Genomic DNA, 26,703 nt, shown 5'->3' with positions numbered 1-26,703 from the left:
CTTCAAAATTGAAATTTTAAATGTCAATAATAAGTTAAAAGATGTGTAATTAAGAGAGATGAAGGTAAATCTGGTAAATCATGTATGTCAAAGTTTGACTCGAAGATTTGGTCAGTTTTTCTCATATCAGCCTACACAAGATTTAAAATTAATCAAAACCAAAATGGTGGTTTCCACTACTTACCAGATTTAAAAGTCATAACTTAAACGTTTCTATTAAGGCCATAAAAGTTGAATTTTGTTTCTTAAAGCGTTGGCGGATGTGTAACTATTATATGCAAGAGATAAAGATTAAAATGTTTCTATTTTGTGTCCTCTTCCCGTTGCAAAGCACAGGTACAACAGCTAGTTTTTCATAACTTTTTTAGTATATTTCAAATCTAATTTTAAAAGTGTCAAATTATCATTCTGTGAAGAAAGTATGCCATTGTTAAATACAGCCAGTAGGTGACTTATCGCCTAGGCAGTGGACAACCCCGGTGGACGCAGCGAGGGATTATAGGGGTGGGCTCAGGTATATGGATGGATTGGCGAGCGTTGGGATGGGCGCGGGGAGGAGTGCGGGTACTTTCCTGAAAACATTGGTTTCCTACAACTACTGCCCGTGCAACAATAGTGTAGACTCGAGTGTACGGTATCACACCCTCACCTTCGAAATGGTTCGTTTGACGAGAACACTATCAAATTTAAGAAAGTATTGTCAAATTTTATATTACAAAGTTTCAAATTTGTACACAGTTTGTTAAATTTATATCACAAAAAGTTAAACAATCTGTGGTTTCGAAATTTCGGAGTTATTTAAAAATCATATAGGTAATTATTACAATATAAAATACACACATATAAATCGACGAATATTGGGGTGATTTAAAACAATTTTTGTTTTGTCAAGTTTCAGAAATATAACATTATGATCTATTTTCTCGTAAATTGTGTAAACCTTTTTAACTTTGTTATCTTGTGATTAAAACTCCCGCTTAAAATAAATTGGACTATCAATCGATCGTATGAACGAGAAACATGGTGTCTAAAGAAACGAATTAATAGTCTAGTGATCTGAAATGAACTTGGTGTTTTTGTAAAACATTTTTATTGTCGCGCTTTGGGGTTTGTAAGAGGGAAACACGTTGCAGGAGGCTTGCTTTCTCTTTCCTTTATCGAGAAATGTGTTTGTTGCCAGATGCTTGTTTATGACTCATATGTCACCCTTTCGGGAATCTGCCCCAACCTCTGGGTTTTTACACTTTAACTTAACAGTTACGCTGTGGTATTCCGGCTGATCGGTCATATTCTCTGTCGTTCCGTAGTATATCATTGTGTCGTATACGTGCGCTTCTGTGATTAGAAATGCCTCCAATATTGAGCAAGGTCCAGAACAAAAAATTGCATGGACAGTCTAGGGAAATAGTGTGTAATGTATTAAACTTTTTTAAAGAAGAAGCTAGACAGTGGAATGAAAATCATTTCATAGTGCCAGTGAAAAGGTGCCAGGAAAGATGTTCCAGAGCAACGGGTGTTTCTGTAAGTACCATACACCGGATTACAAAAGAAGCTGTAAAACTAAATAACACTCCCCCTGGTGAGACTGCTTCATTTTTGACACCAGATAAAAAACGAGAAATTAAAAAGAATATTACAGAAATGGATGAGTTTAACAAAGCATTTGTTAGGAGAACTGTACATAATTTCTATGTATCTGACAAATGTGTCCCGACAGTTGAGAAGTTGCGATTGAGACTTTCCGAAGCCATCGATTTCAAAGGCTCCAACACAAGTTTGAGGCGAATTTTGAATGAACTGGGTTTCAAGTGGAGAAAGACTAGGAATAACAGAAGAATCCTAATTGAAAGAGAAGATATAAGAAACAAAAGGATAAATTTTATTAGGCAAATGAGACAATTTAGAAGGGAAGGCCGACCAATAGTGTACACCGATGAGACGTATGTGGTAACCAATCACGCTACTCCAAGTTCATGGCAGGATAGTACAAATGGTGGACTTCATGTTCCAGTTGGTAATGGAGACCGTCTAATCATCGTACACGCAGGTGGAGAAGATGGTTTTATACCAAACACATTTCTCCAGTGGAAAGCCAGCCAAAGTACAGGGGACTATCACAAAAACATGAACACTGTTAACTATGAAAAGTGGGTACAAGAAAAACTGTTGCCAAATCTGAAACCAAGATCGGTAATTATTATTGATAATGCCTCTTATCACAATGTGACACTGGATAAAATCCCCACAAAAAGTTCTCTAAAGGCGGACATGCAGGCATGGTTGACTCAACACAACATAGATTTCACACCAACAATGTTTAAGGCAGAGCTTCTCAACCTAATCCAGCAAAATAAACCACCAACGAGATACAGTCTAGACGAAATCTTAGAGGGGAATGACAGTGGTCATACGGTTCTTCGTCTGCCTCCGTATCACCCTGACCTGAATGCCATCGAACTCATCTGGTCTCAGATCAAGGGTTATGTAGCTGAACGCAACACTCAGTTTAACATGAACAGTATTATGAGATTAGTTGAAGCGAAGGTATCTGAAATCGGCGCCAGTGAGTGGGAAAAGTGCTGCAGTCACGTGAAAAGTATTGAAGATCAGTATTTTGAGAGAGAACAATTAATTGACGAGTTCCATGATGCTGTTATTGTTGATTTAGGACAAAGTGACAGTGAGGACAGTGAAGGTGCAGATGAACCATCTGAAGGAGAAGAGATGGATCTTTCTGGGATAGAGGAATTGTAAATTTGAAGTCCGGAAATTAATTGATGTAAGTAATGACCATATTGATGTTATTAACATTGTTAGTGTACTTGTTAATTTTTTTACGCCATGACCGTTTTTCACAATGAGATATTACTGGACGTACTAATACTTGAGTTGCATTGAATTGGGCTCGAACGCACCTATATAAACTCCAAAAATAACATTTAAACAGTTTTTTATCGTCTTTAAATTTCAAGTCATTTGTTGTAAATATTGACTCAACTCGGCAATTGGTTAAACATACCTCTTTAGAGAAAAATTAATATGTGAAAATTGGCCGATTTACTCCAAATTTTACATAAAAATACTCGAAATTTCAAGGTAAATCTCATTATCACAATTATTCTCAACTATTTTTATTCCTTAAGAGAATTATTTTATGGTATCAGATTCCTTAATGAGTGCGACCGAGCGGCACTAATGAGGGTCGAGCCGCCCTCCGTGGTGGACAATAGGCGGCTTTACGACCCGACCCTTATCACTGGTCCGACGATAGCTTGTTGAAAACTTGTAGGATGGCTAGTAGTGCCGATTCATCGGTCAAGATCTATGGCGACCCTTATAGTCCCGGGTCCATCGGCCAACTTGAGTTAGACAAAGTATAACACCAAAGTCCTAAGCCTAAGCACAATGCTTACATCAGACCCACATCACTTAGTTAATTTGTCGAGTTTGCTGGAACCAGACTGTTTGAGTTTTGTAGTGGTCATTTTTTCAACTGAAGACCCTATTTAAATGCTTTGTTAAATCAACAGGGTTTTTACTGATATAATTTGCTAAGTCAGTACTTTTTGCCAGAAGCTGTCTGAAATTCTCTCTACTAAGTGGTCTCTAGATGGTTTGGCCTTTTCTTGAACCTGGCCTACTAGTTGCCCCTTAACCAGATTATCAAGAGACTGGGTCAAGAGCCTTGCACCAAATAATCAGATGGATTGAAATTAAAAGGAAATATCACGGAACATGATTTGATTTGTAGCAAATAGGATAACCATGATTTCTAGAGGTATTATAAGACTTTAGTGCTGTAGTGGTATACTATTTTCTGCATTAAATTAAATGCTAGTTGAAATTTTAATCTCAAAATGGGGTTTAGAAGATATATAAACCTTCATCCAGTAGACCCCATATTTCTGAAATCTGTGTAACTGACTCCTCGTCTTTAGGCATGTAGTATATATATATATATCAGTGTATGTATGTGCAGGGCCGATGGGGGTTAATGCTGGAGGCTCAGCGGAGATGTTTCCACGTCTCTCCGCTAGTGTCCGCCGCAGCCAAGGTGGCCATGTCCAAGTTCGACACTGACCGCTACATGCCCTACGAGAAACTGAATCAGAACCTTGGCATTATTAAGAAAAGGTATGTCTTAGTGCATGTTTGATTTAATCGCCTGAATAACATGTTGGTTTTTGTTTAAACCTTTTGTGTAATTTTTTTTAAAAATAAACTGATTTTGTTTGGGTTTTTCCTAGGCCCATCATTTATCTTTTTAGTTACGGAATAGTTCAAAGCTTAACCTTGTAGCTATGTAGTGTCGACATTTTTTTAGATGGCATTATACGTTGATAGCTCAACGACAAAAAGTCTGGGCGAAGAATCAACGCTTGGGAATTAAATTAGCAGCCTTTAGTTTGAATGTGAGCACTATAACTACTCAACTATGGTATTCAGACTTAAAAATCACACATTCAATCCCTTTTGAACAATTAAATTATATTTTAATACCTATACAGCACGACAATAGACATAGACATAGACATATTTTATTTGCACATAACATTCTTTACATGTGTTACATACAGAATAGGTGCATTGTCAGAGTTAAAATTATCAGGATATAAAAAATAAAATAGTAATCAAGATGATAATATAAATTAACAAAATTAGTTCTGAATTGAAATAGCAAAATAATTACTGTTATTTGATTTTAAAATATTATAATCCTTCTATCAATAAACCTTCCAAGAGAATTCATATTTTAAATTAGGGATTGAAGAGATTGGATTTTTAGTTTGAGACGAGACGAGACGAGATTTTTTATTTCTCATAAAATTTCGAGACGAGATTGAGACGGGATTTCCCTTTTCATACACAACGGGATATGCACGTTTGGAATTTTTACCTGATTTTGTAACATTGTTAGATGACTGTTTAAATACAAAAATAATGATAATAGGCACAAGAATATTTACAATCTTTTATTAAAAAACATCAGCATATCATTTTTTTATTAATCACGCCTAACTTATTAAAAATGCCTACAATTAGGAAAAATAGTGATATCAGTTAGGATAGAGTTCAACTTATCCTAAAATAAAATAAATCATTCCTCTCACTGCTAACACTTATCAAAACTTCTCAAATGTTATTAAAATAATTATTAAAGTAATATTTACATTTGAAGAATTAATTCAATAAGAACACCTTCGCAAAGGAAACGCAACTACAACACGCTCCTGTATTGCGGGTATTACATTGACTTTCTGCAGGCGTTTTTAATTTTTTTTTTTTTTTTTATAATTCTTGTCTTGATAAAAATCTCGGCCAAAAAGAAATCTTGTCTCGTGTAACGAGATTTAAAATTTCCCGAAAATTTCCCGAAATTTCGAGACTTGACTATTTTAAATGAAAAAGTAATTTATCTGAACACTGCAACTACTTTACTAAGTATAATTTCTTTAATTGATTTTAAACAGGGATCATTTAAATAAATAAACATTTTAATCTGACAGGTTATTTAAATTTTACAATAATTCCAATGAATGAATATAAAATTAACAAGTAAAGATCAATGGCGGTTTTCCCAATAACTTTTTCTAATCCTGTCAGTATTTATAAACGTGATCTGTTGTGTAAGTTGATGCTTTGCACTTTGTAACGTGATTATGTCTTCCTCTCTCTTCCATCTGCGGAGTCAGCTGATATTTTGTAAAAATAGAAATTCTGTCTTAATTTGAAAAATTGTGAAATTAATAGTGAAATTTAACATTGTACCATGACATACCAATTTACAATACCGATACATGTGTGTTGTGTGCCTATTAAGGCATAGGTACACAACTTTGTTACTTTCCTTTACCAGAGTTCTTAAACAATATATTTAATTACACTACTATTCCTACTGACTAAATTAAAAATAAACTTTTTAACAAGATAAGAAAAGAAAAAACAATAACGTTGACCCAATATTTTTCTTTGATTTCACGACACTTTGTATCATATTTGTTTCATAATCCTTTGAAATTAAATGTTGCAGGCAAGCTGTAACAGTGCCCTATTTGAGGAAGTGAATACGTTTGGATTATGATAAAAACTAGACTTGGACCAATAGGTTATCTGACTCTGTGAATCAAGCATGTTTGTGTTGAATTCTGCATGTATATTGTGAAACCCTAGGAAGCAATTCTTTACTCTGCTGCTAATTAAGTAAAAACAATCAGGCTATATGCCAACATTGCAAAGTAATAAGTACATCTATCATGACTGCTATAATATTTAAGCTACTAAATACAAATACAGCAAAGTTTGAGATACATATTGGTTTTTACCTGTTTAAATTACAAATATATTTCAAGAGTTGAATTTTTCATAGGGAATAAGCTATGCTGTAAATCTCATGGTAAGACCTAAAAAGAAATAATTAATCTATAAACAAGTTAACTACAGCAATTTATATATTTCCCATAAGATGTACATGGAAGTTTTAAATTTATAGTTTTTTGGAATATTTTCTGTTACCATTAGGTACAACAACTCCTCAATGTACTAAATTATTTGTTTTTTAGCTCTACAAAATGGTTTAGAAATAAACTGCCAAGTTTTATAATTTGAGGGTGAAAAATGGGAAACCCCAATTTTCATCCCAACCCCTGATCTTATAGTCCAATCATACAGGTTTGATAACTTGTTAAAATTAATGTCTAGGTCTGTACAGCATTTTACCAGAATCTGATGATGTTTACTCAAGTTGTCGCAGTAATGGACAAATATATGAATTTGAATGGATGGTGTTTTTGGTCTCTGGAGACATTAAACTAAACAAAAAGCAAATGGGTCCTGAGACTGTTTTACTGTGCCGCCTACGGTAATAGCTTCCTCCCTGTAGCAAAATTTGTCAAAAGATAATTGACTGCCACAATTTAAGTAATTTTTTCCTGTTATAAGGCCAACCTGTCATTATTTCTTCTAATAGATAGCTGAATGCTCTACATAAAGTGGTATGTTCGTTTCAGGTTGAACAGGCCTCTTACTTTGTCTGAGAAGGTGCTATACTCTCATCTTGATGACCCTAAGGGACAAGAGATTGGTAAGTGTCAAAACAGAGCTACTGTTACTGGAGTTATGTAATATTGAATGTTCAGATTTATATTTTTGAATCCACAACCTTCTGACACAATTTTATGGTCATAAATGGGAATATGGTATGGTATGTATTATGTTAATAGTTTTACATTGAAACACTGATTTTCATGAGAGTTGTAATTAACCCTAGAACGGCCAAACGACTTTTTTAGTCGTTTGCTACAGACTTTTTTTCTAGCATATATTTGGAACTGATAATATGCAGTAATCACAACACGGATTATACCATTGGAAAGACAATCAAATGAGCTACAATTTCCATACATTATATACACATTTACGTCAACTAATAACGCAGGAAAAGTAAATAAACATAACACATATTTGAGTTTCGCGCCTCGCGGGCTTTATCGATCGGGCAGCAAGGGCATAATCAGCCATTTTCTAAAATACGTAGCAAAGCTATTCTACGTCGTAGATCATTTTGATTAGTACCACTGAATCCAGGGATTATTTCTCTACATTCTGTCCGTTGATAGATTTGTTCTAGCATTTTTAGTTTACAAGCTGTGATTTTTTTACAAAGCCTCTATAAACAAATTGCGTAAGAGTTTTCTATATGGCCAAACGACTTTTTTAGTCTTTTGGAAAACTATTTATTACTCTGCATGTATTTTGACGAGGAAAAAAAGAAACATATGAAAATAAAGGGGAAGAAATCCTCTTTCGAACTTACTATAATTGAAAGTTTCCTTCAGTGATATTTTTGTTTTTCTTTTTGGTCAAACTGATGCAATGTCTAAACACCTGTCGCGCCGCGGTCAGATGTTTTCATTATTTGGGTGCGTGCAGCTGTTGGTTTATAAACTAAAACATTTATTTTTGATTCTATGGTTACCTAGTAGGCTATACAAGTTTTATTATTTTGCTAAATAGATCTTTTTTGTTATGGTAAACAGCAACAATCGTCCATTATAATCAAGAAAGGAAGAGTAATTTGTAATTTTTTGGTTCCTTGTTTACTTCCCTAACAGAAAATATGTGTTGTTTTCATGTTTTTGATATATTTCTAAAAGTAGGCCTAAAAAGTATATAAGTATTGTAAAATTCAGAAAAAGTGCAGAGTTTTACACTTTTGAACATAACTCAAAATGTTTTATAGTAGTTTCAAATGTTTTGATATATTTATGTAGGGAAATCAAAGTAAAACAATTTGTATATCTTGAATTTATGAAAAGAAAAGAAATTTGATTTTTTGTGCGTCCATACTTTTGAAATTTTGTTTTTGTAAATTTAGGATTTTTGTTTTTTGTTACAAAAATTTATTTTTATGAACTAGATTTTTATATTTGATTGGTATATTTATATTCTATAGAATGTCCCGAATCTGATGGTATAAAATATTATATGTTTTGCTAAATAAATAAGGGTTTTACAACTGTCAGAGTAAAACGCTGCACGGAAGGCAAAAACTGCCTGGCCCTACAGAAACACTTTATGTGGCCGTTCTAGGGTTAAAATAATGTATTTCAAAAGTTAGTGATTTTGTCTCTTCACGTTCCAAGCATAGTTCATTAGAGTTTTAGCGAACATTTTATTTGAATAGCACTGCCGAACAATTTTGCAAATCACAAAAGCGAACATTTTAGAAAATACTAGAACTTTCTGGCCACGTCAGTGCCAACACAGCCAGATTCCCACACAGTCAATCGCTTGTATGTGCTGCAAACACATCACACACAGTAGAGAATGTAATTTGCATCTCATTGTTCTTAAAAAAACACAATTTCACAAAATATGTCGTTTGCAATGTTCGGCGGGTGTATTAATTTATTTTGCAGTTTGGTAATGGTATAATGTGTGAAACTGTTTGTAATATTCAAAGCTTTGGGCCTGAATAAATTACATACAGATTCTCAATTATCTGACATAAACCACCTGCAACAAGTCTTTAAAGCATGGAAATAAATAAAAAACATATTTTGTGTATTAAGTTTGTCTCTCAATATAACCACTAGGTTTGAAAGCTATTTTTAAACCATCATCACAATCACAGAAAAGACAAAGCAATACATTTCTGTTCCTTGTGTAATATGCAGCTTGCTTAAACAATCAGAAACTGAAACTACAGTCTAGCTAGTAGACCTACAGTTGTCTAAATCCTGGTCCTTATCTACCAAAATACAGACGGGTGGAAAAAGAGGTACCAAATAGAAACAATATCTGATTTGATGGTACTCGGATCCTCCGCAAGGAGGTCGGATAATCAATACCATTGTCTATATACCAAACACTGTAGAGTATTAACGTTACTGTACACTGTACAGAGAGAGGCAAGTCGTACCTGCGACTGCGGCCAGACAGAGTGGCCATGCAGGATGCCACTGCCCAGATGGCCATGTTGCAGTTCATCTCCTCAGGGCTGCCCAAGGTCGCGGTACCATCCACCATCCATTGTGACCATTTGATCCTTGCCCAGGTAACTTACCCAAACCTCTGCTTTAAATATTTTACATTTAAATCCACTTAAAATTTGTTGCTTGCCAAAAAAAAGAGGCGTAACTACATAATATGCTTATCATATGTACTTATGACTTGTGCTTTGACTTGCAAGCATCGAATTTGGATAGTTTGATTTTTTTGTCCCGATAATTTCAATGGTTGGTAGCCTTTGTTTAAATTGTTTGTCATTAGACTAAATCCCAGGTCTAAAAGTCCTTCTAGCAGGCTAATATTTCACCGGTCCACTGCAACCACTTGATCCTGCCCAGGTAACGTACCCTAACCTCTGCTTGTCAAACACTGTTTCCTTTCTCTTCACTTGATAAAGTCTCCCCAAGAGACGAAACGGTTTATGTGTCTTCGGTGTGTTCTGTTCTACGGCATACCTTTACTTTTTCTCCTACGATAAGCTAGCTGCTATCCCTCTATATTCTACAATTCAAAATCCTGGTCTAGGGCGTTTCCTTGAACAAACTAGCCTAACCTGTGCCACTCAAATACTGTAGTAAAAATTCTAAATTGGCTATCCAGGATTTAATTTTGAATCACATTTGGTAAATCTGTCACCAATACATTCTGCCCCAAGTGATCTACCCTTCTGGTAGGCTAATAACTGTCTTTAGTTGTTTCTTTAATCTCAGATTAATTGTGTTATCACTTCGGGTTCAGTCTTTTCATCCACTCTCCTGTTGGAAATATAGTTTTCCACTCAATTCTAGCGTAACCTAACATAACTTCAGGTAGTTTAGTCTGAATTCACAAATATGAGCAATCTAGATTTTGTTATAATTTGGTGTACCTGTTAAGTAAAGTAGTTTTTCCACTTAGTTCCAGCTCAGTAACATATCCTATCTGATAATAATGTAAAGTTACATTGGCTATCGTACATGTTTGTTAAAATCACCCAGATTACTGTAATATTGCTTTTTTTATTATACTAGCCTTAAGTACTGAAAAGACATTATATCAATGGCAAGTCCAGTTATTGAATTGCAATATTCTTAGGTTGGTGGAGTGGAAGACTTGGCTACAGCTAAGGAAGTGAACAAAGAAGTTTACGACTTTCTGCGGTCTGCTGGAGCCAAGTATGGTCTCGGCTTCTGGCATCCGGGATCTGGTATCATTCATCAGGTAGGTGACAGATGTTGTATTTCAATCATCTCTAAACTTTTTTAGTCACTAATTCAAAAGTTAGTATGTATATCTTATTCATGTATTCAGAATTTATAGTAGTTTACGCAACGATTGCTTGAAGATAGTGTTAACAACACAAGCAGAAAATTTAAGGTACGAGCCTTGGCAAGTGCCTTGAAAACTGCTACGAGTGTCTAACACTATTTACGCTAGTTGCGTACACTACTTTACCTACAACATTGTTTTAATCACTAAAAATCACTACTCATAACTTCTAAGAGAGGTTATGTTTTCGTTTACAACCTCTCATTGCAACTGACAGTGATGCAACAAAACAATGTACCAAACACTAATTGCATCACTCAACAATTAAATTGGCCTGAACAGCTGATTAGTTGAAGTTCGAATCATTACAATATTACTTCTCTCTCAATTATTGTTGAACCTCATTGGTCCATTACCCGTGTTGTTAGGTAAAACTATGCTGTTATGAAACCAAACAATGCTGTTATTTGAAACTTTTCAATTCTAAGAACTGAACTGAAACGGCTACTTAAAAAGACGGTCGCAGGTAAAAGATTTAAAGTGATTAGAATATTATATAATAACATAACTATCGCATTTTAAGGTATATTACACTTTTGATTGAGACAAAGGCCAAATAATCCTATACTCAAATATATTTGTACATGTAGATCAACTATTCAATTTTAAATACGTTTTCATGGTGCAATTTGTTTACGTAGTTATGAAGTAGCGGCTTGTGTCTGTTTCCGTCTAGCAGTCAGATGTAAATCACAGTGTAGGGTGGTAGTGTGTTACCAGTTTGCATTGTGTAGCAGTCAACAGACTTAATCTCAAAGTCTCTGCTACCCTTCATCATCAGTCCTTTGTTTTTTTTCTTTGTCTTAGCCGCATTTCAGTGTTTTTATTTCCTTTGGATTTTTTTTCAGTTAATTTGTGTTTTAATTAAAAGCTTTTCAGTTTCCGGAGGTTCTACTGTATTTAATTGGTGGAATTTGAGAGCAAGACCAATATCAACCTATGGTTAGTTACTTACAGAGATTAAGTAAAAATAATCATGATCATTCTCACATGTTTCAGATCATCCTGGAGAACTACGCTTTCCCCGGTCTGTTGATGATTGGTACAGACTCTCACACTCCCAATGGTGGAGGTCTGGGAGGCCTGTGTATCGGAGTGGGAGGAGCAGACGCTGTGGACGTCATGGCTGACATACCCTGGGAGCTCAAGTGTCCTAAGGTAGGTGATTGTGAATCAGGGCTGGTATTGTAGAGTAGCATTGCAATTCTAAAAAATAAGGGTGGCCACAGACCTAAGAGGTCTAGGAAAATAAATCTAGGAACTATGCTCGAATTTTATTGTATAAGGAAAAATAAACAATTATGCGATAATTTTGAAATTTCACTGCGAAAACCGAATTTAGGCGGTCACAGCGAAATTGACAACATATTCTGTGGTCACGGCAATATGGTAAACTTCTCCACATTCTTTTTTAATATCGTCAAATTTAGTCAGAAATTCTTGTACGCAGAAGGCAATACAACCAACCCTGTGGTGTTTTAGGTTTCACCTAATTTGCAGGAAATATGCTAATTATCGTAATTTTTGTTCTGTCCAGAGTAAATACGATTGATACAATAATTTATGGTAAATATATTTGTTATTCAATCAGATTTGAGAATGGTTCAATGACATTCCAAACTAGTTATTTGATCAGTAAATTTACAATTGACGACAAAAAAGGTAGCCTATAAAACATAATTGACTGTTATTATATTCACCACAAGACTCTAAATTAAAACTACTATAAATGAAAATGAACACAAAAAATCCATTATATTGTTGTAACAATAAATAAACAAATAGTGTAAAATCAATAGTATATTTACACTACACTAAACCCATTAACGCACATAATTTCATTGGTAAGGATTTAGGTTTTGTACATCATGCTCTGTATTTATAAAAACATTATTTTTTCCTCTCAGTTAAATGTTAGATTTGGGCATATTATGTTTATCCTTAAGTCTTTGAACTCTTAACCTGTCAGTTATCTCCAAGATGTAGATGAGACACTTGGACTTGGTTGACAAGAGGAAAAGTTTTAAGTGAAAGTAATAAAGTAGATTTTCACAGCCTTGGAGTGATAAGATAAGTTTGTTTAGCTGCTGTCATGTAGATATAAGAGTACAAGTGTTATACTCTGAAGAATGTGTTTGATGATGATAATTGATGGGGATATTAAAGATGCTTTAGTTTACAATACCCCCGCCGCAGCAAACCTGCAGACTAAGCGAATTTCAACTCGTCTGATTACATTTTTACTAAAATATTTCCATAAATAAGACATATTATTCCCTATTTAAATAACATTAGATTTAACCAGTGCTTAGGTTTGCTGCTACGGGGAAGGTAAAAAGTGTTTTTTGACCATACGTCAATAGTATAGGATGAAATAAATAAATTTGCCAAATTTTATCAATATATACCCATAAACAAGTAAACTACAACAATTTTCATTTTCTCCATAAGAATAACATGGGAATTTTTAATTACACTATTTTTGAATTTTCTCCGTGACCGTTTGGCATACAACAGCGCTTCAATATACTAAATTATTTATTTTTTTAAGCTCTACAAAACGGTTTAGAAAGAAATCGCAAATTTTTTTGTTTTTAGGTTGAAAAATGGGAAAAACCCATTTTTACCCCATAAAACCCCCCATAAACCCCCGTTCCCATGGTCCGATTATGCTGGATCGCGAACTCGTTCGAATAAACGTAGGTTTACACGTTTGTACCAAATTTCATCAAAATCGGATCATTTTTGCTCGAGTTATCGCGCTAACGGACACATATATATATATATATATATATATATATAAAATATATATATAAATATATATATATAAATATATATATAAATATATATATATGAATTTGAACGGATGGTGTTTTTGGCCTCTAGGGACCTCAAAATGAAAAATTAGATCGGTCTCGGGTCCAGGTCTTACCATGAGTACTACGGTAATAGCTTATTCCCTATATGGGAAATTCGCTAATAAATTACATTTTAGTTTGGCAACTTAAAAATTAGGTGTATAAAGGGTTGTTAACTGCAATTGTATTAGGGGTCTGCGGGTAGTGAAATATTAAGTTTTAGTGGGTTCGGGTCAGAACTGAAAAGATCACTTTGAGTCCGGGTAATTTTTGGGTCGGGCTCAAAATGACTAAAATTCAATTTTCGAGTATTTTTTGGGTTTTTATTGATATTTGAGCAAACAAATTATTGTTTCATGCCTGCTTATGTGGCTTATGGACACTTGGTACTGCACCAAAGTGAATGTGAAATGGTGTACAACCACAGAGAAGTAAGATACAGAGAATACAAGCTTATGGGACAACCGTGCGCCTGTAGCTCTGGTATGTTGGGGCGGAAATGTACTAGTTTCAAGCAAGGAAGAGTCAGAACGGCAATGGCCATAAGCATATTTTTGTACCACAGTTGTAGCACACAGGGTCTTCCTACTGCGTGAGCGCTGTAGAATGTGATGGCAAAGGGGGAAAGGAGAGTGGAAGGGGACATTGAATGTATCCCCTGTTTCTTACTTCTCTTTGGCACAACTGATTCACTTGATTACTGATGATTACGTGTGTTTGTGTTGTGTACCACAAAACCAACCCGTCTATAGTTAATTTTTCTTCACAGGTGATTGGTGTGAAGCTGACTGGTCAGATGAAGGGATGGACGTCTCCCAAGGACATCATCCTCAAGGTGGCTGGTATCCTGACTGTCAAGGGAGGTACTGGAGCCATCATAGAGTACCACGGTCCTGGTGTAGACAACATCTCCTGTACTGGTGAGTACATAAAATACCTTGGTACATCACTATCGTGTATTTGTTATAACTAGAGTGTGATGGACTTGAGCTTAATTTTGCAGTAAAACCATAAAATTGGCAAATCAAATTTGGGAACAGAACTGCGTTAAATCAACAACTTTGTACCTAATTTTTAAACATTTTCCCAATGAGGACCCCTGTGCCCCCCTCCCTGTCTACGGGGGGTTACAGAGTACTCTCAGGCCTCTTATGTAAAAAGCTAGACGGAAACCTAAGGGAGGGTGTGTAAATGTGGTGATTGTCACAAATATTTTTGATCACAGGAAGGCAATAACATGTTGCCCTGATTACAAGGAAATTGTCACTATATTTTTGTAATCGTGGGAGACGCTCACAGTGTTAATGCAAGAGCCAATTTCAGTCATAAAAATACATTGTTTTATATTTGTTATAAAAATTTGCAAGCACTTCCAGCTGATCCAGGTGATCCAAATAGGGTCAGGTCTCAGTTAGTTTGGATTAGCGGGACTCTGGTGCACAGTTTGTGAAGTAAATGTTAACAATGGTTAACACGCCATTAATGGCCGTTAATAGTTGTATACTCATTCTTGAAATATTCACAAATTTAAAATAGGATTAACTAGCTTAGAAATTCCAGTAGAACTCACACTATCCGAACCCCAAACATCCGAATCCCCAACTATCCGAACCCCAAACATCCGAATCCCCAACTATCCGAACCCCAACCATCCGAATCCCCAACTATCCGAACCCCAACCATCCGAATCCCCGACTATCCACAAAATTTAAAAAGAATTTTAAAAAAACTCAAAACCACAGCAATCATCATCATCATCATCTCACACGGTCATGGAAACTTCTTTTTCCTTAGTTGCAGCAAAATTTTGAATATCTTCCTGTGTCTTGTAGACATGATCTTTGTCTCTTGGGGTCAATGAAAATCATAATTATTGTTCCCTACAATCACGGCAAAAGCGTGAATTTTTCAATCACAAAATCTTAGCAGAAAAGTTCTGTAATCGTAATGGTCAAAGCTCGGCTTGACTCAGCCTATTTTCTATAAAATACCTCAAATGTCTGTATAAATCCAAACATAGGCTAGCCTACAATTTATTTTTTTCAAATGAAAAAAAAATTGTTCCCATTGATGTAGACAGTTGGAGTTCTACTGTAGAATAATGTGTAATGTTTATTATTCTATTGACAAATAGACAAAGAAATAGCAATCCCAGAAAATATCTAAATCAGCGATTCTTCAATTTTATTTTTAAATTAAATCCAACAAACATTTTAGAAAAAACTCTCTAATCTTAAAACATAATTTTTCATCCGCATTACTCTATGTTGCCCAGGTATGGGAACCATTTGCAACATGGGTGCTGAGATCGGTGCGACCACCTCGCTGTTTCCGTTCAACAAGCGGATGGGTGACTACCTGAAGGCGACAGGCCGAGCGGACATTGCTGCTCTGGCTGAGAAGAACAAAGATCTGCTGACACCTGATAACGGGGCGCCTTACGATCAGGTGGGTCTTGTGAATCTGTTGGTGAAATTTGAGTCGTAACTGCCTGAAACCTTTGTAGCACTGTCATGACAATTAGAATATTTTCTGATTGAGTCAACAATGTAGAATTTTGTATGCCGATTTCATATTCTGTAGTGTAAATTTTGTTTGAAACATCTCTTAATCGTATGGTGAATTATAAGAAAATGTTTTAAAAAGTCCAATTTTGTATCGAATTTGCTTAGAAAGTGAAATGTGATTCAAATGTTAAGGATATTATTCTACTGGCGTTTTCAACATGTAAGTGTTTGTGCAAGAACTTGACAACCGATTGGGTTTCATTGGTATCAAATGTGTTAAACATCTCTTGTCTATTATTGATGTCTATGATGTATGTATATGATTAACATCACAAGCAAATGATACGCTAGATTGTCAATTTCTCATTATTTTGATCCAATATTTATGGTGTGAAAATGTATTTTGAATTTTGCCAATTTGTAGTAGTGTAATCAATTTAACAATTTATGACATCACTAACATATTATTTGTAAATGAAATATAACTAATAACAACCAAACTGTGTTTACTGTTCATGGTTGGCTTGTTTCTCCCACTCTAACTATCTTCCTCTATCCAACAGCTGATTGAGATTGACCTGAGCACACTGGAGCCCCATGTCAATGGACCTTTCACCCCTGACTTGGCTCACCCCATCTCCAAGCTGGGAGACAATGCTAAGAAGGCTGGCTGGCCCCTGGACATCAGAGTCGGTTAGTAGGCTAGTAAGCAAGAGTTAGTAAAAGTGGTTGACTGATTTATGCTTGTGTAAAATATCTGCAAAGAAAGCTTTGGTTGTTGTTGCATACAGAGAATAATGTGAGGATTAATGTGTTGATTTTGTTCAATTTACAATTTTTACCCCCTTATGTTGGCAGGCCTGATTGGCAGTTGCACCAACTCCAGCTACGAGGACATGGCTCGTTGTGCAGCCATTGCTAAGGAGGCGATGAACCATGGACTTAAGTCTAAGATCCCCTTCAACATCACCCCGGGATCTGAACAAGTCCGAGCTACTATTGAACGTGACGGAATTGTAAGCTTTGTTTTGCACTTTTGCACTTTCAATTTTGTTGATTATTTTATGTTGTGAAACTTGACATTGTGCTTAGAAGGTAGCTTAGGAGTTCTCTAGTTCTAACCACCGCCAATTTACTCTTTTTTGTGTTTGATGTGAGTTGCAATCAAGTTGATGGGGTAGCTTTTGGATTCTTAGTCTTGCCTCTACACCTTGGATAATCTTGGATTAAGATTTTACATCAACTTTAAGCTTTGAGTGTTTTTGTTTGTTTTGAATTACTGTTACAAAGCTCTGATTGATTAATATTCTAGCTTACTAATGTTCTACTAACAACAAATTTATAACTATTTTTATGTATTTGACTATTGTAGTACATGGCCTACATTAAATCAGAAATCAGAATATTTTTATTGTCCTTCAGCATTACAATCATGCAATAGACAAAGTCAAAGTTTGATACATTACAAAATTAGGCTATAGGCCTACATTTGCAATGACAATTAAAAAAGAGTTGTCATCATCTGATGTTATAAATTTTTGCCGAAAGTAAATAAAAGTATGTCTAATAAAATTTTAAACATAATTTCACTCTTATTCTGTTGACTCACAAGACAGTAAAAACATGTAAAAAATGGTTAGTGGTGATTGATCTAGTTATTTATATTAATAATTCAATTTCTAAATACTGACAAATTGATTACATTTTAAATTTGTCCCCCTAGGCTGAGACGTTCCGTCAATTTGGAGGCACCGTGTTGGCCAATGCCTGTGGCCCGTGCATCGGCCAGTGGGACCGCAAGGACGTGAAGAAGGGAGAGAAGAACACCATTGTCAACAGCTACAACCGCAACTTCACCGGCCGCAATGACGCCAACCCCGCGACACACGCATTTGTCACCTCGCCAGAGCTGGTCACCGCGCTGTGTGTGTCCGGCAGTCTGGACTTTGACCCCACCAGCCATTCACTAAAGGGCAAGGACGGTGAGTGGGAGAAACACAAGTAAATCCTTTGGGGAATAGAGGGATAAGACTGTTCTGTGTAGAATGGTACAATATACACAAAAATATTATACTATCGTCTGTACACAAAAGATAGATTAATATGATTACAGTTAATCGGGAGTTGAGTGTAGTAACATAATGATTTCTTGACAGGTAAGGAGTTCAAGCTGTCTGACCCATTTGGACCTGAGCTTCCTCCCAAGGGCTTTGACCCTGGTGTAGACACCTACCAGGTGAGTAAAATATCTTAAAATTGCAAAAAAAAATATGGCACCCACTTTAAAGTTCGTATTGGCTTAGCCATCTGAGTTTGTGTTTTTTGTTGAAAAATCATACTGGTGGGTCAAATTGATCGATTGCATTCAACTCTCTCTAAACACATTTCTGATGAGTGGCGTACGATAGTTTTCACCTTCCTTCTCTAATCTAACGAAACAATGGAAAAAAAACTGAAGAGTTCTGTTATGTTGTTACCAACTTTAAGAGTGATTATATCTTTATATAAACCTAATTAGAAATATTAACTATGAAAATTTGTATGAACAATGATTTGTGAGTAACTTTAACGTAAACAAGTACCGTATGTATTTTGTATTTTACAGAATAACTTAATTTTTGTTTTTAGGTCGAGAGTTTAAACACCATTATACAGTAATTTTTATGCACAAAAATTTCATTTAATATTATCTGGTTCGATATTTTTTTTTAGGTTTATGAAATAGGTACCTGAGGTATTTAATAACAAAAAATAGGCTAATCATAATCAGCTGGTGTCTGGTGAAATTCCGTACAGTAGTACATAATGAAATCCCAATAGATTAAGCTGGTGGCGAACAGCTGTTTTCCGGACTAAAACAATGGATGGAATGTCCTTTAAAACAAAATAGTGTGGTGAACAGTTATTTGTGAAACTAGTGGGCAAAGTGGCACTTTGCTGCACAGTAGAGAAATGTTTACGCACAAGCCATAGGCGAGTGTGGAAAGTTTCTCGAGTGCAGCAAAGGCAGTTTGCACTCGTGTTACGCATTATATTTTCCTACAGTTACTATAAATCAATTAGTCTTTCAATCACTGTACAATGCGTTTCTAGGTTAGGTTAAATCAAAACATTGAACTAAACAGGAAACGCTGCACCAGCTGATCGTAGTAGTAATATCTTTAAGTCTTGTCAACTTATTTTCAAGCGTACACGGATTACGTGCTTAATAAAAACACGCTTTTTTGTGTTGTTTGGTTGGAATACTGGTGTGTGCCAAAGTAATAACTGTGCGCAAAGTAAGGCTTTCTGGACTATAATCTGTATAAGGAAACCCACTTTGTCGGGTGACTGTAGGCAAAGGGTATTTTATGAGTATTTGCTTATGTAGTGTTTGTTGTCAGGCTCCTCCCAAGGAAGGTACCTCTTTGAAGGTGGATGTTGACCCCAAGAGTCAGAGACTGCAGTTGTTGGAGCCGTTTGATGTGTGGAACGGCAAAGACTTGGAGGATATGACCATTCTGATCAAGGTAGGCAAACTCAACTCTTAATCTTTTCTTTAGGGCCTATTGACTAAACCTTTAGAGTTTTATACAGAAACTGAGGAAGCGTGGAAAGTTTCCATAAGCTAGCTGAAAACAAGAGTCGATAAATCAACAATAAATGCTTGGAGGCGGAGGGTTAAACTATTGACTATTGGATACTGAAGTGGACATCCCATCTATATGGACCAGCTGTTGCCATTTTTTTATAAAAAAATATAGTTGAGAGAGCCAGTCACAGAATGTGTTTAAAATTATATTTTCTACCTTATTTTTTGTTGCTGACATAGTTGATGGGTCATAGTTGCTATATATCACAATAAGGTTAGTTTTGTTTAAGGAAAGGCTCTAGGCCAGGATTTTAAATTGTAGAAAAAGGAGGATAGCAGCTAGCTTACCTTGAAAGTGTGGGTAGGCCATAGAACAAGTAGAAAAACAAGTAGAAAAACACTATGCACACAATATTTCGTCCCCTAAGGGACTTTGTCAAGTGTAGAGAAAGAGTTACAAAATGGCTGCTGTCCATTTTGGCCAATGGCATAGTGTTTTTCTACTTGTTCTATGGCCTACCCACACTTTCAAGGTAATCTAGCTGCTATCCTCCTTTTTCTACAATTTATATATCACAATAAGTCATTCCATCAGTTTTACTTGGTAAACAAGTTTGTGTATCGACAGAAATTACTAATTTACATGACCACAATCTGTTGGTGGCTCACATAAACTACAACGATTTTGATTTTAGAACTGGCGACAACTTTAACATGGTGATGGAAAGTCTAGTTGTATAAATATTAAATAATAGTTGAAGGTTAAACTGAATAAGAATTATAGAAAGGAGTGAGACGACAACCTTCCTTTGCCTCCTTATTAATTCCAACTGTTTCTTTAGCCAAGAGATTTTATTAAATACCAGCTGGAAAAATGTTACAATGTATTTAAGACTTCATCAATAGTTGACCTAACCAATTTAAACCAATGTCATTCAATGCATTGTATTAATGACATAATTCAATTCATTCAGAAAAAGAAACATTACATATAATGTTTTACATCAAATACTCTGAAATTAGGTCCCTGCACAGCAAATTATCATTAAAAATCATCAGTAATATTACTGGGAGTCTTTTTACTAAAATATTTAAAGTATTAGTTTTGTGTGATTTGAATTTATCCAAAATAATTGTGACTTTTTTCCTCATTCTGTTGAGTAAATTTCTTTCATGGTTGGAAACCAGAATAAATACTTGAGGATAGCATAGCCTCTAGAAATAATACTATTGTATACTTAGGTTGTTAATATATCGATATATCGTCTGCTATAGGTCAAAGGCAAATGCACAACTGATCACATCTCGGCGGCTGGTCCATGGCTCAAGTACCGAGGACATCTGGACAACATCTCTAATAACCTCTTCCTCACGTGAGTTAAAGACATTCTATACAAATTTAAAGTGGTTTTTACCAATTATTAGTCATTAAAAAACCAAAAGAATCTCTACAGAGCATTTGTAACTCGTGTAATCTTCTCAGTGATTTGTGCTTCCTGAAATTGAAGGATCTTTCCTAATTATTGATTGTAGTAGGAAAATTGCATTTAAAATAAAATTAGAACCAGAAGTTCACTATAAAGTCACAAATTGTCATTTAAGGGATGTTTTAAGACATCCAGTAAAATGATGAAATAAAATGCAAATGTTTTCAAGCTCAGCATGTCTGTCTAGGTTGTTATTATATTAAAAACTTAAAAACTTCATACTATAAATACTACACAAAAGGCTAAGGAAGTTATAGTAATTGTTTTGAAAAAATATTTGTTCTAGTGCAACAAACGCAGAGAACGGTGAACTAAACAAGATCAAAAACCGCCTCACAGGAGAATGGGGAGCCGTTTGTGATGTGGCGCGTGCTTACAAGAAGGTAAAGAAACATACACACCAGCGACGTTAATTGCAGTTTGTCGAAGAATAAACTATGATCTAAAAAGGTCTGATCATCAATTACAAATAAACTCATCTCTGCCCAAAGATGTTTTTGGACTAAAAAGAGGTTTTTAAATCCTTAGGTTTACATGCATATCTTGCTGTTTATCATTCTTATATTCATTTCTGGTGCTATACAAAACCTAATTATCTCCTCCAGGGACAGTTTCCCCTTAGTCAATGTTTTATTTTCCTTAAACCTGCAGGGTTCTAGCTGATACTAGACAAAAAAAATTAAACAAAAAGCAAAAAAAATAAACGGTATCAGCATTCTGACACATACTTTCTCCCATAAGTTTGTCAACAACCTTTATCATGTGTAAGCGGTGAAAGTAAATATACGGAAATGGGATTTGTACAATTTTGTTCAGAATTTAAAGGACTATAGCATACTAAATTTTTATCAAAATCGTTCAAATCATTTTTGGAAAAATCCGATTTTTCCGTTATTTTATGGGGTTTTTATGGGAAAATAACATAATTTAAAATAACTTTTAAACCGTAATTTTTACAGAAATGGAATTTGCACCATTTTGTTAAGCATTTAAAGGACCATAACATACTAAATCTTTATCAAAATCGTTCGGGGCGTTTTTGGGAAAATCTTATTTTTCCGTTATTTTATGGGATTTATGGGAAAATGCCCATTAAAAATCAAAATTTCTAAAAAATTGAAAAAACTATCAAATTGTAAGGACCATAACATGTTGAACATGTTAGTTTTTATGTTAAATAAAAACCGGATTTTTTTCTAAAATCCTATTTTTTGTTATTTTATGGGTTTTTTTTATGGAAAAATAACATAATTTGCCATAACTTTTGAACCGTAATTTTTAGAGAAATGGGATTTTCACCAGTTTGTTCAGGATTTGAAGGGCTACAACATACTAAATTTTTATCAAAATCGTTCGTGCCATTTTTAAAAAAAATAGATTTTTCCGGTTTTTAATGGGTTTTTATGGGAAAATCCCCATTAAAAATCAAAATTTCAAAAAAATGAAAAAAACGCCTGGAGATACCATGGATTAGAACCTACATACCAAATTTCATCGAAATCGGACCACAGGTGTAGTCTCTAGCTCTGTACACATCCAGACACACAGACACACACACACACACACACATACGCGTTTGGCAACCAATGTGAGCTCCATGGTATTACACAGTAATGTGAGCTCCGGTAGAAGGAGAGGTTATTTAAAGAAAATATATGTCACTTTTTTAAAAGATGTCTTGTACTTAACTGTGGACACTTAAAACTCAAGGTTTGATTAAAATTCAAAACTTGGATTTTGTAATGCAATGTGAGCTCCGGTATGTAAGTCGACCTGAGCTCCGGAAGTGTGTATGGTCAATGTGAGCTCCGGCAGTGTGTATGCTCAATGTGAGCTCCGGCAGTGTGTATGCACAATGTGAGCTCCGGAAGTGTGTATGCTCATTGTGAGCTCCGGTATGGTGTATGCTCAATGTGAGCTCCGGGAATGGTAAGTTCGAAGGTAACACCAATACTCGTCTTCGTTCTACGGAAAGTTACTAGTCTTGCCTAGGAACCCAGTTTTGGATCTGTTCAATGTGAGAGGCATTACTAGCTTCATTCCCAATGTTCTTGTGAACTTAACTCTAGATCAGACTGTTGCTTCATCCGCTTCTTCATCAGTTAATTTTTTATCTTAAAATCTAAAAAATATCTTTTTGGTACCTATGTTATCACCCACGGGATCTTTGAATAATTTTAGGCTTAACTGAATCTGAAGTGTATGTGGTTTGGTGGTTGGTCATTGTAATGAATTATATAAGATAAACCTGCATTACACTATCGACAAATTAACTATCAAATATTTATTAAAACACTGAGGCATACTGCAAACGCTGAGTCATACTGCAGCAAAAACAGCCGTATTTAAAGAGCTTAAAGTAGGTCTTTTCACTCTTTTCTCCCTAGGAAGTGAAAATCAGCTGATTTAAACTCAGTAATGAGCTTCGATTGTATGCAATCGCATGTATCGAAAGTATGTATAATTTTTTTTCACCACACTATAATGTTTTAGTGGTTCTACATACGTTAATTGGTGGCTGAAAGTTACGTTTTGCTGGCCATGCCAGCTGTCATCGTTATTTGGGGACCGAGCAGGTCCCTAGGGCCGCAAAATTAGCTGCCCGCTTACTTACTTAAAACATGAATGCATATTAAATGCACAATCAGTATCCATAGCATTGCAATAGAATTATTTTATTGTCACCGTTGCCTAGCAACTATTTATTTTTATTTTTGCTGATTCCTCGAATTATTTCTTCACATAACCTTAAAGTTGTAGTTGTGTTGACCATCAGTGTGCATTTATTATAGAGGTGAATAGTGGCAATAGGGTATACTGTGGTGCAAAATAGCGTTCGTACCACGGACCTAAATGCTTTTGCAGCTCTCGATCGAGACGAAGTCGAGAACTTAAAAACTATCTCGAGCCGGCAAAACCTTATTTTTGGCCCTAGGGACGAAATATACTATTAAATGGGTTGTAGCTTAATCGGGTTTCAACTTTATTTAATTTACAGTCTGTTTCAAAAGTAGACAAATAAGCAAATACATTAACAATAATCCTACTAATATTATAAATGAGAAAGTTTAGATGTATGGATGTATGGATGTATGTTTGTGACAAGTGAACGCGAAAAATACTGGTCGGATTGGGCTGAAATTTGGCATGATGATAGCTCACATTCCCGATTAACATATAGGCATATTCTTATTTCAAAAATCCTTTCGGGCTCCGCCCCAGTGGCTCTGGAGTTTCCCATGTTAACCTTATGAGAAATGGAATTATTGAATCTTAACAGCTGTTTCAATTAAACAAGTTGGTTCTGTTCTATGATGTTCAATAGCATTAAAGTTACAAGGATTACCAACAGGGTGCAGCACTATTATTTCTTTTACATTAATGACAACAGCTAATTTGCAACCAAAAGGTGAGTGAGCGTAGCGAACAAACTTCAACTTGGAGGCGAGTGAGCGTAGCGAACGAGCTAACCTGAAGGCAAGTGAGCGCAGCGAACGAGCTCCAACCTAAAGGTGAGTGAGCGTAGCGAACAAACTTCAACCAGGACGTGATTGAGCCATACGAACGAGATAATCTTGAAAATTAAGAAGTTAAACGGGGCAAAGCCCGCGGGTTACAGCTAGTACAACATTAAAAGTATAGTGATTTACCACTCTCAACACTAGCTAACAAAGATAATTTTGATAACACAGCCGAATCTGAATGGGAGGTTTAATATCGTAAGTCGCTTCAGTCTGTAAATGGTGTTGTGATTGTCCAATAAATTTAGTGCAAGATGAGAGCTCGCCCTGTGGTCGGAAACTTGACCAAAAGTATGTATTTTTCCAACTTATCTATATTTACCCTATGCTATAAATAAGACATGTAAATGGAATTTCTTCTATTTGGTTTTATTTTCTGTTTACATTTAGTTGTTATTTCGTTACCTACATGGCAACCCATACGGCCCAAGTTATTTTTTTAATTTTAAATTCGTTTCTTGTGTTTATTTTTGAGCCTATTTTAATTTATAAAGGGATTCATCACATCTACAGGAATATATCTTTCATTTGGTAGGCCTACCAACCGCGTGAAATTCGTTCCAGTAGTATGGTCAGGCTAGCTGTCAAGTTTTGCAAAAGTTGTTTTGTATAAGACGATTTTGAATGATTTTCCAATTTGATAATCTTTTTTCACTAGATTTTGTAATTTCTTCTTTGACTTTTCAAATTCTAAGATTATTATGAAGTGTTCTGTTGGTAACAAACCAAGGTGCGTTGCGTTGACAATTTTACGTAGCAATTTTGATTGGTATCGTTGAAAAATTTCAATGTTTTGATGTACTTGATGATCCCCAAAGTTGGATCCCATAAGTCCAAATTGGTTTCATAACTTTTCTGCAAAGTAACATTATTTTGTGTACTAAGTTTTGATTTAGATCCAAGAAGACAATTAAGCTTCGTTATTTTTAAATTTAGATATTGTCTTTTAGTCCAGATATGTGCCTTCAAATTAAGCTTTGCATCGAAGTGCATGCCCAAGTATTTTATTTCTGTTACTTTAGGGTGGTGAATATTGTTCATGGAACAATGTCCGGAGGACATGTAGCCAGATTTAGGGTAAAAGTAATGTTTTCTGATTTATTTTCATTAATTTTGAACCTCTGTGTTTTAAACCAATGTGAAATTTCATCCAAGTTTAACTGTAAATTTGCTGTAGTTTGAACCAGTTTGTCGTGGACAGATAAAATGGTCATATCATCCGCAAATGTGGCAACCATAGTGTTTACAATTTCTGGTAGGTCCGATGTATAGGGAATATACAAGTATGGTTCAAGCACGCTTCCTTTGGGGATTCCTGATTCTATAGGGTAAAGGTCAGTTAAATAATTTTGATGTTTAATTTGGAAAGTTCTGTTTGTAAGATATGATTTTTAAATATGAAAAACTGAATGGGGTAGCTAAATGTGGCATTCTTGTCAATAGTTCGACATATCGGTAGTAATGTACACCAACACAATCGTAATAAACGAAATAATTTAATTATATTTACGAAACAGATGCTTGTTTGCATTAGCAAAATAAATAACAATTTAGAAGTCATTTTGAGAAGTTATCTAAGTATTTCTGTTAAAGAAATGACATTTCTTCATAATCTTAACATCTCAAATTATTTTAATACTTTCTTCTGAAATGGCTACCATACTAAATTCAAACTCACATAACAAGAAATTAAATAACATATAAACATAAATTAAAAAGTTTTACACCACAATTAAAAAACAAATGTACGATTGCTCTTGCTCATTCTTCATCAGATTAGGCATAGGCACGAGACCCTCCTTCATTGCGCAGTCTGTAGTCTTGGAGATAAGAGAGATATGCGGTAAAGATAAGGGAGAACTGGAACGGTCCGTTGTGGGTTTGCAATATTTATCTCAAAATCCAGCGCAAGGTTAACTAAATTTTGGAATTAGGGTCTGA

General features: G+C 35.1%; 1 protein-coding gene across 1 annotated transcript in view; it reads left to right on the top strand.

Moving 5' to 3' along the window:
- Positions 1-26,703, top strand: part of LOC128999566 (probable aconitate hydratase, mitochondrial) — a 51,520-nt gene that overhangs the window by 10,488 nt on the left and 14,329 nt on the right. Inside the window, exons 2-15 of the mRNA XM_054426139.1 lie at positions 3,980-4,134; positions 7,008-7,081; positions 9,405-9,556; positions 10,585-10,710; positions 11,818-11,976; positions 14,446-14,596; positions 15,952-16,124; positions 16,747-16,876; positions 17,042-17,199; positions 17,907-18,165; positions 18,340-18,419; positions 19,567-19,692; positions 21,030-21,127; positions 21,528-21,624. Coding sequence (XP_054282114.1) covers positions 3,980-4,134; positions 7,008-7,081; positions 9,405-9,556; positions 10,585-10,710; positions 11,818-11,976; positions 14,446-14,596; positions 15,952-16,124; positions 16,747-16,876; positions 17,042-17,199; positions 17,907-18,165; positions 18,340-18,419; positions 19,567-19,692; positions 21,030-21,127; positions 21,528-21,624 — 1,938 coding nt within the window. The remainder of the gene's footprint in view (positions 1-3,979; positions 4,135-7,007; positions 7,082-9,404; positions 9,557-10,584; positions 10,711-11,817; positions 11,977-14,445; positions 14,597-15,951; positions 16,125-16,746; positions 16,877-17,041; positions 17,200-17,906; positions 18,166-18,339; positions 18,420-19,566; positions 19,693-21,029; positions 21,128-21,527; positions 21,625-26,703) is intronic.

Source organism: Macrosteles quadrilineatus, unplaced genomic scaffold (assembly GCF_028750875.1).
Source record: "Macrosteles quadrilineatus isolate MER2022 unplaced genomic scaffold, UCM_ALF_1.0 Scaffold_8__2_contigs__length_117827958, whole genome shotgun sequence".
In the NCBI taxonomy this organism is placed as follows: domain Eukaryota; kingdom Metazoa; phylum Arthropoda; class Insecta; order Hemiptera; family Cicadellidae; genus Macrosteles; species Macrosteles quadrilineatus.
Note: the sequence above shows the minus strand (reverse complement) of the source record. Positions and strands in the feature narration are given on the sequence as shown.